At 29.4% G+C, this 12,319-nt stretch overlaps 1 protein-coding gene across 1 annotated transcript; it reads right to left on the bottom strand.

The window, feature by feature from the left end:
- Nucleotides 1-5,275: 5,275 nt before the first annotated feature.
- Nucleotides 5,276-7,235, bottom strand: LOC140892821 (peroxidase 44-like). Its single transcript, XM_073301829.1, has 2 exons — nucleotides 6,976-7,235; nucleotides 5,276-6,256 (listed from the first exon to the last, which is right to left on the bottom strand). The coding sequence occupies exons 1-2, from the start codon at nucleotides 7,177-7,179 to the stop codon at nucleotides 5,456-5,458; spliced, it is 1,005 nt and encodes a 334-aa protein (XP_073157930.1). The 5' UTR covers nucleotides 7,180-7,235; the 3' UTR covers nucleotides 5,276-5,455.
- Between the last annotated feature and the right edge of the window lie 5,084 nt (nucleotides 7,236-12,319).

The raw sequence follows: 12,319 nt of genomic DNA, 5'->3' as shown, positions 1-12,319 counted from the left end.
TTTGAACAAGAAGGTGAGGGATCCGTAGAGAAGAGAAATGATATATTTTTTTGTTTGAGAGTTGAAGAAAAAAAAGGAAAGAAAATGAGTTAAATTTATTTAAAATCAATATTTTTTGTTTGTGTTTCCTCTCATTTCCGTCCACTTTTGGGAAGAAAATTTTTTGGTTGAGATGGAGAAAATTTTCCACTCCCTTCCTTTCTTTTTATTCCTTTAAAAAACTCTCAAACAATCAAATTTTTAAAATTTTATTTCCTTTCCTTTATTTTTCCTTCAAAATCACATTTTCCAAATGAAGCTTAAAAGATAGGAAGACATATTTCCTTTCAGGGTATTTAAAAAAAAAAAGCATTTATTGTATAACAGTGGTAAAATTATTGTCATTCCAGTTAGGTACTTTTTAGAAAAACAAAAAGCCGCAACTATCCCAGGATATATATATATATATATAGATTCAATTTAAAAAATAAATAAAAGAGTAGCGTGGTTGTAATTTTTTTTTTAAATAAATAGAATACAGGTAAGATTCTCCTTTTTCTCACCATACTTTATAATTTATTGTTAGTTGATTTGTGTAGTTTGACAATTGAGTAAGTGAATTAAGTCAAATGGGAACAATCACCACCTTATTATATTTTACCCAAGTTTGAAATTTTTGAAGAGTTAATTAATTATTCAAACCGGTCTCAAAAGTTGGCCGATCAGGTTGAAACTTGAAATCAACCGATTACTAATTCATAGAAGCCTTTGAATCCTTGATAACATTAACTACACAAAAAATTTTATGAGATACAGTTGCATGTATTAATTTTTTTATACAGATCTACTATTCGACTCGACTCGATATCATGAAAAATATTATTTTTTATGTCAAACATATTTTTTTATTTTAGATATGAGTTGAATCGACCAGTATAAATATACATCTATGAGACCGTCTCGTAAGAGAGTACTCAGATGAAAATAGGAAAAATAAATCATTGTTTAGATTAACTTTGTTTATATTTGGATAATCTAATTAGATAAAATTAAAATTTCTTTTTAATCTTATATTTGACGTGCCATGTTAGCAATATTTTAATCCATGGAAAAATGACAAAAAAATTTAAAAATAATTTATTGATAAGACCAAATTTATACTAGTTATAGGAATATTCAATCACTTATTTAGGAGATAAAATCATAGGCGTAGAATAAATTTAAATTCTACAAGAATTAGATTTAATACCAAATAAATTACGAATCCATGATTGTGGATATAATAACTTAATAAGATATGATTTGATGAGATTTTATAGAATTCTGATTATAAATGAGTTTGCAATATTTGGATTTGGATTTGGATTTGGATTTGAAATACATGGAATTGGAATTTCATTTTGGTGTTTAACAGAAAGTTAAAATATATTTTGAAATTTGATAGTATAAATTTTATATAAATGATATTTTGTAAAAAAAAATTAAAAAAAACTTCAAATTTATAATCAACGTATATACATTTATTATTAAAAATAATTTGTTTGCCTTCAAAAAAAAATAATTTGATTATTTTTATAAACCCAAATCTCATTAAATCCCATGAAATCCGACCAATTTTATAAGGATTTCACTTAGTTAAATGAAATCCCATCAAATACCAATCTCTTTTTGAAATCTCGTTTTGTCGAACATTAAAACTGTATTTTCAATTACAAATCTTATTTAAATCCGTGATTCCAAACACAATGTTAAAATTTTCAACCCAGCGATGTGATACGATTGCTTCGTGGCTAATGGGATTTGACGGGTTTTGGCTTTATAAATAATTGCCTTTGAAGAGTTATTAATAAATTCCAAAACTTCTCAACAACTATTTTATATCTAAATTATTAATTTCAAATCCAAACTCTATTCTATTTTAATTTTGAAATCCCCGTTGCTTTCATTTAAATGTCAAACAAAAATTGACAATGACTGATATTTATAGTGGATTTGATACAGAGTTCTCAAGTTTGAAACGAGTTATCAAATTCGAAATTTAATTACAACAAAACTTTTTCTTACGTTAAAAAAAATCAAGATAATGCGAATTAATGTTTATGGTTCGATTGCGATTTCTGAAATGCTTGTGATGCGATATATGGGATGCAATTATGAGAGTTTTTTGAAAATCTATGATGGTAGGGAAGGAATGAATTGGACCGATAGGATTTACGAATCTTTAATTATTTTTTGCCTACATGTTTAGATATAATATCAATATGATAGTAAGCCGCTATTTTGATTTTAAAACAGGGTTTATCAATGATTTTGTAAATAGAACCGCAATTTTTATTTTAAAACAGGGTATATCAATGATTTTGAATAAGAGATTTAAAATAAAAACTTTGCAATTTTAATTTAATTTGGTATGTTCGCGATTTTAATATATGTAATCAGATTTTACTCATAATCTTAATTATTTTAGAGCTTATAATCTCATAAATTTGTTTGGTAAATTTTTCGATACAACTTATAAGCTGTCAAAATAAGCCGATTGACAGCTATAGCAGCCCTACTTTTTTTTTATAAAAGAAATATTATTTTAACAATTCACTTTTCAAAATATCATTTTATCTTTTCATAAATCTCCATTAGTTTCTTCCGCCATATTTGATAAATTTTAACCTAACAAAAGGGTAAGGTATTATTGACTAAATATTAAATAATTTTATTTTTTAAAATATAAGTTTAACATTTATGATAAAGTTTAACATTTATGATTAGAAAGTTTAACAATCACACTACCTCCATAATATTATACCATTTTTGCTAATTTTAATAATAAAAAGATCTTATAATACTAGCACATCAAAATCTTCAAGTTATTTAAAATAATTTTATCTAAATACTTTAAAAACTTATTTTTGAAATAATTCTGATAACTTCAGAACTTATAAGATGTTTTTAACAAGATTTTCAAGAATTTTCTTAGACATTTTTAGCGGAAATGTCGTGTACTGTGTCAGTACCACATCAACGTCTCATTTATGCTACATGAACACAACTTAGGAAATAAAACTCAAATTCGACATTATAGAAAACCAAAATCACATAGAAGTTTACACACAACACAGAAATTAATAGAAATTCTCTCATTATTTATTTTTTTTATCATTTTTCTTCATTATGGCAACAATCATATTTGAATACATCTAATATTAATTCTAAATGCTTATATATATATATATATGTATATATGTAACATGAATATCTCCAAAAATTAAATTATTCATCAAAACTGTGAATATGTAAGGTGGGGGTTGATTTTGTGGTGCCACTAGGTCCCATGAACAGAACAGCCCACACATTATGTCCTCCACAATTGCATAAAATAATTCCAAAAGCATGTACTATGTTCCCCAAAAGAGCAGCCGAAATGTCTGGTCAGGTCGGTGTCACATCTATTACATTTTTATTAAACAATAATTTATTTATTTATTTCTAAGTTTTAGCATTTTTTAAATATATTTAATTGTTGGGGGTTTGGTAGGTTTCCACTTTTGTCATCTTCTAGGTTTAATAGACCTATTGACTTTTGCTAGAAATAGAAACCATCACTTCCAGCCAATTGATCGAAAGCATGAAATGGAGTGGTAACTCCAATTACATTTATTCATTTTTGCCTTTTTTTATTTAAAAGTAAAATGTAATATATTGTCTAACACTTTATTAAAAATTGCGAGTGATAATAATTATGTAAGTTCAATTTTTTAAACCGTGCACCGTGCAGCAGTTAAAATATCATATTTTGATTGCTCACAGCTTCAATATATGCATCATCATCATGTTAATGCATTTTTTTAAATGAGAAATAGAATAATACTTTTTCTTGACACTTTTTAATATATCTCAACTACATCAAAATATTACTATATCTTCCATTACACAGCAGAGGCAATTTGAATTTTTAATGAGAAATAGATGTTTTAATTTGCTATTGGCAATTTTAGTAGTTTCACTAACATGATTTTGATGTGGTAACTTGATGTCAACGTGGCATTCATGAGTCACGGATAAAGTAATACATCAAAGTTATCGATTAAAAAGGATGAAAAAAAAAACATGTTTAACTAACTTCTCTATCTATCCAATACATCTAATACATATTTAGATCACCGATACATTTCAACCTAGCATATGGGTAATACCCCAATGATAGATCTAATGTCCCATGATTTGCCACGTCAACAATATATAATTAATTACGCCTAGCTATGTATAAAAATACGAACCGTTGGATGTATGATTTGGGTATTACGTACCCATATGCTAGGATCTCATCTACTAGATCACTATCATATCAATCGTTATATTAAACACGATTTTTTTCCTCTAAAAAAACAAGATTTATTTGAAACGGGAATTTATTGATAGATGATGTATTGAATATATTATGCTTTTGGTAGAAAAATAACTTATTAATAAAAAGTAAGAATTGGAAGGTTGTCATAAAATTTAAATCTAAAACCCTTGGTCAACATCAATTAGAGAACTTAGGAGGACATGTATATATTGCAGTCATTTTTATATATTTCTAAATTCAAACATTGCATGTATTATTGATGTATAAGAAAAAAAATGATATTATCTGTTCAGAGATGATCTTAGTGACCGGCCAATACTCGATTCAACAGAGAACAAATTAAAATTCGTGAGTTTATCTACGTCACAAAAAGAAAAGTGAGTGACGCTAGCTCCGGGTGCAATCGTTGTTGTCTCTAGGAATGCAATAGAACCACAACACTTATGTTGTTGTACAATTTAAAAGATTTGAATTGGATTTTTACCATTAGTTATAAATTTTGGTAAAGCGACAAACGTTACTCTATTATATAATATGAAAAAAAAATTGTCACAATTTAAAAAAAAAATTAAATACTGTTAATAAATAAATTGCATATATATTCCTTAAAAACATATTTTGTTAAGAATAAACAATAGAAACCTGGTAGCACTCATCGGCCTACAGCTGCCCTGCCATGCATCAATATTAGGAAGGATGTATATATATATAGAGAGAGAAACATTTAGACATAAAAAAAAAAAAATTATGTATTTATTGCAACTTTACATACAAAAGCCCAATATCTTGATGGAATTGGGCCAGCCCACCAAAATATGAATACGAAAGCCTCAAGCTATATATTTCAAATTAATTTGAACTTAATTACCTTTTACCCCGAATATTGGAATTTTGCAAACTTCCCAAATTAAATATAAAGATTTATTCATAAAAACCAACCCCCATAAAATATACACACGAGCTTTATTATGCAATACAAACTCATCATGAGAGAAAACCATCAATCAATAGTTTGCGGGACCATAAAAAACAGCAACTCATGGAAATCGAACACGATTATAAAATTCATCTCGCATGTTAAAAAAAATAAAAGAATTTGATCGCAACATCAATATCGAACGAAAATACTTCTTAGAACCCTCGACGAGTCGTAGTTTTCTTCGGTGGTGGATTAAAAACCCTACAATTTTTCCGGATTTCGCCGACCTTCCCCACAAGAACATCAACCTTACTCAGCTTGATCATTGCATTTGCAAAGTTCACACCAAATGGAACCCTATTGGAAGCAAAATTTTTTACGATCGTCGCGGTGGACCGGTCCAGGGCGAGTTCTTGATCAATCTGCAGTATCCCTTTATTGAATATGGTCTGATTATAGAACTGATTATCCACTGTAAAGGATGTGCCTTGATCCAAGAACGCCGTCGGATCTTTATTCAAAGGCCTGGATTGAGTGCCACATAATTTGAAAAGCCTAGCGGCCAATGCCCGGTCCATGGTCCGGTCCGGTTTTCCGGTTCCCTGGAAATTGGAAAGCCGGTCCTGGAAGAATGTACAATGTGCCACACCCACCGTGTGTGCGCCTAAGAGGGTGACCATCTCATTAAGTGTAAACTTTTTGGCCTGGAAAAACGAAAATGCTCCGGGCACGGACAATGATGGGCCAGGTAGATTGACATCTTGCACGTTGGAGACGAGGCCGTCGCGTCTCCCGGTCGGGACGTCGTATTTGGGCCCACCGGCTAGCCCGACGGCGTCTCGGGTGGCTAAGGTGATGACATCGGCACATGACACGTTGGACGGGCACGCGGCTTCGAGGGCCGCTTTGGCTGCGTCTATCAGGTCATATCCTCGTACCGTTTCATTAGGCCCCGCATCCTTTTCCGAAGACGTGGAATTTGTGGAGTCAATCAGTATCGAGGCATCGCATCCCTGTGAATTTAAACGATTCTCACATGTAAGAAAGCATATGATGAGTATATGGAAATTAAGTAGAGAAAATGTCGCTTAGTTTTACGTTAAATACATGATCAAATTATACAAAGGATATTTGATGAAATATTAGGTTTTTGCGTAACTTCTTTTACCAAATGGTAACAAAATCTTATATATATTTATTATTTTTTTAGTTATTGAAAATAATGTTTAAAACGTAAAATGAGCCCGCGAGCAAAAGCCTATATATCAAAATCAACATTTTCGAACTTTTTTCGAGCCAGATTATTTTGTTCAATAGTTCGTGAATTTTAATATTTTATTAATATAATTATATATTTTATTGATATGTACATTTCGAAATTTTCAAACATTTGGAGGTTCCAAACATTCATTATCAGACCTTAATGTTCGAGCAATAATTCAAATAGCTCACAATCTGTTCGAACTTTTAGAGCCAAAATTTTTTTTTAAATTTTTCATTTCAAATCGAGCTCGAACTCAAATATGCTTAATTCGCCGAATTAAGCCTTAAATTTTTGCTAATAGATTCGATATGTTTATATCCCTAAATCAAACTCCTAAGTCCTAATTCAACTGGAGCCAATCAATCGAACTAATTTATCAAAAAACAATTGAACTCAAACTCGAATATAAAACATATATATATATATATATGTGCATGCATCGGGGGAGCTAGTTTGTTAACAACTTACCCTAACAAAACAATCATGGAAATGCATTCGAAGCAATGCAGCAGTAATCGAACGATCCTTGCTAAACCGTTTCTCCACGACTTGTCGAACGATCGTTTCCGCGTTAGGGCACGAAGAACTGTAGAACCCTACTCTCAACTGAGCAGAAGTAATGTTGAGCATGCAGCATAGTACTACAAAAATAGCTATAATTTTCTTCTCCATTTCTCCTTACAAAATTTTTATCAGATATTTATTAAATTTTTCTTTGAAATCATATGTTAATGATCTTAATGAGAAATCAAAGGCTAATTTATAAAGCAAAGAGAATTCAACTCTTGGGGTACTTAATTAATACAAAGATGGTGGAAACGTGCAAGGTCAAGTAATATAATTGGCCAACACGATTTTTACCAAAAAATACGCATACGCGTTGATTGATGATTAATGTACAGATTTCAAATTATTGGTATTATATTATTGCATGTACAGCTGGAATATTGAGTAACCTTAATTTTAATTAATAATTAACTTACTATCCAATTAATTTGTACATTAGTTTAAGCTTGCTCAGCAGACTTTAAGGGTGGAAGTTCGATCCTGGTATAAGGGATATTGGATCCAACGGTTCCAATGTATTTGAGACGGAGTTCGTATCCCCAAATGCATCGATCGGGATCGTTGAATCCGGTGTCATAAGGGAAATTCGAATTTTCTTGTGGGGAGATTTGTGGTCTATTGACTAGTTTAATTTTTCTCAACTTCAATGCATGTAATAAAATAGTCTGTATCAGAATGCTCTGATCTTGATGTAATTAATTAAAATTATAAAGTCTACGGTTAGGTCAAACTTTCATATAATCCTCGTCGCGTTTAGGCGGGAACTAAGTCGTCATCCTCGAATTTTTACTTGGGGATCCCATACCTTGCGGGGATATATACTCATCTATGCTCCAGTGATGCATATATATATATTCGGGGATCAGGGCGGGAATCATGACAAACACTTCGGGGAATCTGAGTTTTTCTGAAACCGTAACGATAGATGGCTATATGATCACCTGCCCCGTTCGTGGTGGTACGTACATGCTCGAATTTTCAAATGTAAATATTTGAGTTGCATCATTATCATCAATTTTAGTTTTTTTTTAATGAAGTTGAAAGTATTAATCCATCTTAAATGATATAATTTTTTTTAAAAAAAAAATTAGCAAAGGACAGCTCGGGGAAAGGTCAAACTATATTTGGCAATGGATTCTTTTTTTTTTTTTTTTTGACAAAGGCAATTGGATTCTTTTTTATGAAAAATGTTGACATGTTTTCTTTTTTATGGGAAAAAGAACTGCTATATTTAAGATATTAAATTAAATTATTGCAAGTTAATGTTAGTTAATTTTTTCTAAATATAATAGTACGATCGATAACAATTTTTTAGAAATGGAAATCTAACAAGCAACAAGTTGATATATATTATGCTTGAGATTTCTCTTATGAATGGCAATATTTAAATAAACGCATATGAGTATATGTTGCATCATATTTATCACAAAATTTTCATATAAGACCGACTCACTGGTAGTGAGACAGATCTTCAATTGTAGTCATAAAAAATATTATTTTTTAAATGTCAAACGTATTATTTTTTTTACCGCAAATACGGATCGGATCAACATGTTTTTACCGCAAATACGGACCGGATTTAGGAAGTATGTGCAAAAAATTATGTTTTGTGGGAGTGATTAAATTTTTATAATCAAAATATGAAAGAAAATCAAAAGTAGGTAGTATTTGGAAACAAAAGTGAAGAGCTAAAATTTAATTTGGATAGGGTTGATCGATAAATAAGTTATTATAGTGATTTTAACATTAATTTTTTTACTAGATCCACTTTTGGAGATTGAAAATCACCATATGACTAGCTTTTAAATTTTAATTAATTTAAGCAGAACCTAACGTATAATTTGAGTTTAAAAAATACACAATAGTATATTTTAAAGCCAAAATCTAGTAATAATTTTTTTAATGATTGCAAACACTCTTTTTAAATCGACGATTGTATTCCATTATTTTCAAAACATTTTGTACATATATGACTTATGAGGGAGGACATATATAAATCATTCATCTCCAATTCTATCTCAGTTAAGGCTATGATATAGAAACAATTTACCTTGGATACGCAAGCAAAGCAAAACTTCGAACCACAACTCCACCGTGGCATGAAGCTAAAAGTAAACCTAATTGACGGCACATGCATGACATGTATGTGATCTACAAAAATAAATAAATAAATAAGAAGGAAACTGTTTTTTACATATATAAGAAAAAAAGTTAATTCAAATTATTAATTTTTTAAATTGAAATGATAGAAGATATATAAGATATAGGTGGCTTAATTTTATTATGTACCTCAACGCATTATTCCATTAAATGAATTCATTAAAGTAAGAAAAAACATTTGCAAAATCGTTTATAGTGGACTAACTTGATCTATTTTGAGTTTTATCTTAGTAAGTTTTTCAAGTTTGGTTTAATATAATAAATTTAATTTTCAACTATCTTGATCCAATAATTGGAGTCAGTTTAGATACAAAATTATGTTGACTTAAAAAAACTTAAATAAGTTCACTTTTTTAATTGTTTTTATTTTACAAAAAGAAGAAGCGTTTTTTGTGTGGGATAAATGTTGAAAAATATTTTTGTTTTAATTTTTTAAATAGATTGGAAGTAAAAGACCAAAACCAAAAATTCTGACTTCTAAAAAAGCATTTTAAGTTTTTTTTTAAAAAAAACATCTTTGGTAACAAACAATACACATTTTTTTTTAATAAAAAAGCATTTTTTTTTTTTTTTAAAAAAAATTCGTTTTAGCATGTTGACTTCTCCAACCAAACGGGCTCTTAATGTGATATCGAAAAATGCTGATGTGTTGCGCAGAAGATTGACGATTTTTTTTAAACAAAGAATTATATATGATTATATAAAGTTGAATGATTTATGAATCATGCTACAATAGAATGACTTCATACGAAAAAAAATCAAATTAAATTTTAAATTTTTTAAGGAAAAATTAAATCAAAGTTAAAAAAAAAAATTAAGGATATTTTGAAATATGAAAAAAAATCTCACCAAAAATAATTGATATTAACCATTCTTCTATATTAATAGAGTGTGTTTAGTTGGCTTGATAACCACATGATGAGCTTATTAATCTAACATCATCTATTGTTTACTTACATTAATAAATCAATTCTCCTCAAATCTCAAGGTTTATCATTCAACTCTGATTTTATGATATTTATCATCCTTAATTACACAAAGTATAAATATCTTGAACAATATTTGTGAAAATAATCCACAAAAATCCTAATCTGCCTACCCTTCTTTCATTCCTCTTTTCTTTTCTTTTCTTTTCTTTTTCTTTTATTTTGTTTGATTTGACTTTAATTTATATGATTGGGAGGAAGGATTTTCTTTATTCATAATTCATTTTATCAGTTTTAGATATTTTTTTAAAAATACATATTTTTATACCCAATAAATTTGATAAACGAAAATGAGTTACACGTGAATCAATAATAATTTACAATATTCAACAATAATTCAATCCAAATTATATGAATAAAAAATTCAACATAAGATTATTTATCATAAGTGGAGGGTAAAACTGTAATTCACCCATCAATCATTATTTCAATCTCAAAATTAATTAATAACTCAAAGTAAACATGTTATTGTTTATCCATTATTATTAATTCACATCTTTCAAAATTATTTTAATAGTCATAGTACGATTTATCCATATATCTCATCTCACTAAATAAACACAGTCATAGTGTGTGCGTCTATATATACTAGTAATTATGACATATGCAATGCATTGTATACAATCTAAAGCAAACAAATTTTTTGCGAAATCATGAGAAATCATGAGATTTCTAAAATCAGTACAAATTAAATAGAGTAAAAAAAATATATAAACAAAACGTAAAAAATGGAAGGTGAAAGAGTTTTGCAAGAGATAAAATTATATTTCAGTTAGAAAATGGGAGAAAAAAGCGGAGAGGCTTTTATGACCTTTTTGCCCCGAAGTAAATATGTGAATATCAGGGAAAATTCTCGGTTTAGTCCTATGTTTTTTGGGTGTCTCCCGGTTTAGTCCCAAATCAATTTTGTGACTCAATTTAGACCCAAACCTTCACTCTATTTTATCGCGTTAGTATTTCTGTTAATTTTACCAACGGCACAAGCAGAAATCCCTCTTCATGCGTAGAAAAACCCATTCCCAAATCCTAAGCCCTAAATGCCCGCATACGCAGAACTGAGATTGACGAATTTCTGAGCTTCGAAGCTCGCCCCTCACTCCATTCACCATTCTTATGCACGAACCACCATAAATTCCCCAATCCTCATTCGCACAGCCTTGGTTGGAGAATTCCTCAGCTTCGAAGCTCGCCGGTCGCTCGTTTCACCATGCTTCCGTGAGAAGTGTTGAACAGTTTGAGGGTAAGGTTGCACCATCTTTCTACTAAAAAATATGATGCTTGGCAATTTTTTTTGTTCTTTTACCTGAATATTTTTAGCATCGTGCGTGACTTGGTTGGTTAAAAAGTAAGAACGGTAAGTAAGAACAGTACTTTAATTTTTCAAAAATAAAATCTCATGTTTGCCTGAATGGAAGTAAAAAATTAAAAACATGGTTCATTAAAAATATGCATTTTAGATATTTCCAATTCGACGGTGTGCACACTATGTTGTTGTATAGTTACTTTTTAATAAACACAAAAGGAAGAACTATTGTCGAGATATTTTAAAATGTTTGTCATTTTGTTGTTAGAGAATAAATGAACTATTTTCTATCACTTGGTTGTGAGGGAATGAATGGTTTTTTTTCCTTTGGTTTCTAAGTCTCAGATTTTGTATAACAAAAAAAAATTGATCAACCGATTTTGTTATCATCTTTTGATTATAATATGGAAATCTAATGATTTTTAAATTCTCGATTATTATTTTTTAAATAATTATTGTGATTTATTTTCTTTCGTGCAACTTTTACTCACTAAGTGATTGATTGGATATGTAAGAAGTACTTTTTCAACGAAGGGCACTCCAGATTATGGTAATCCGTCAATTTTTTAATTAGCACTACAAAAATTTTATGATGCATTTTCCTGATAATCTAATGTCTGTTTTTTTTTGTTTTCGATTCAGGATTAAATGGAGACTAGATCTCTTTACAATTAAAATACATTACAATGGAAGATTCAAAGATCAAGAAAAATGCAATGAATACATCGGTGGTAGTTTTGAATATTTTGATTCTGTCGATCTTGATAAGCTTGGAATGATTGAATTGTGGGCATTT

The sequence above is a fragment of the Henckelia pumila genome, chromosome 3, assembly GCF_033568475.1.
Source record: "Henckelia pumila isolate YLH828 chromosome 3, ASM3356847v2, whole genome shotgun sequence".
NCBI lineage: Eukaryota > Viridiplantae > Streptophyta > Magnoliopsida > Lamiales > Gesneriaceae > Henckelia > Henckelia pumila.
This window is presented reverse-complemented; position numbering and strand designations above follow the sequence as displayed.

Bases quoted from the DNA above. Each gene is read 5' to 3' on its own strand.
- LOC140892821 (XM_073301829.1), bottom strand. From the start codon at position 7,179: ATGGAGAAGAAAATTATAGCTATTTTTGTAGTACTATGCTGCATGCTC. The intron at 6,257-6,975 runs GTAAGTTGTTAA...TTAAATTCACAG, and splicing joins TCCATGATTGTTTTGTTAGG to GGATGCGATGCCTCGATACT.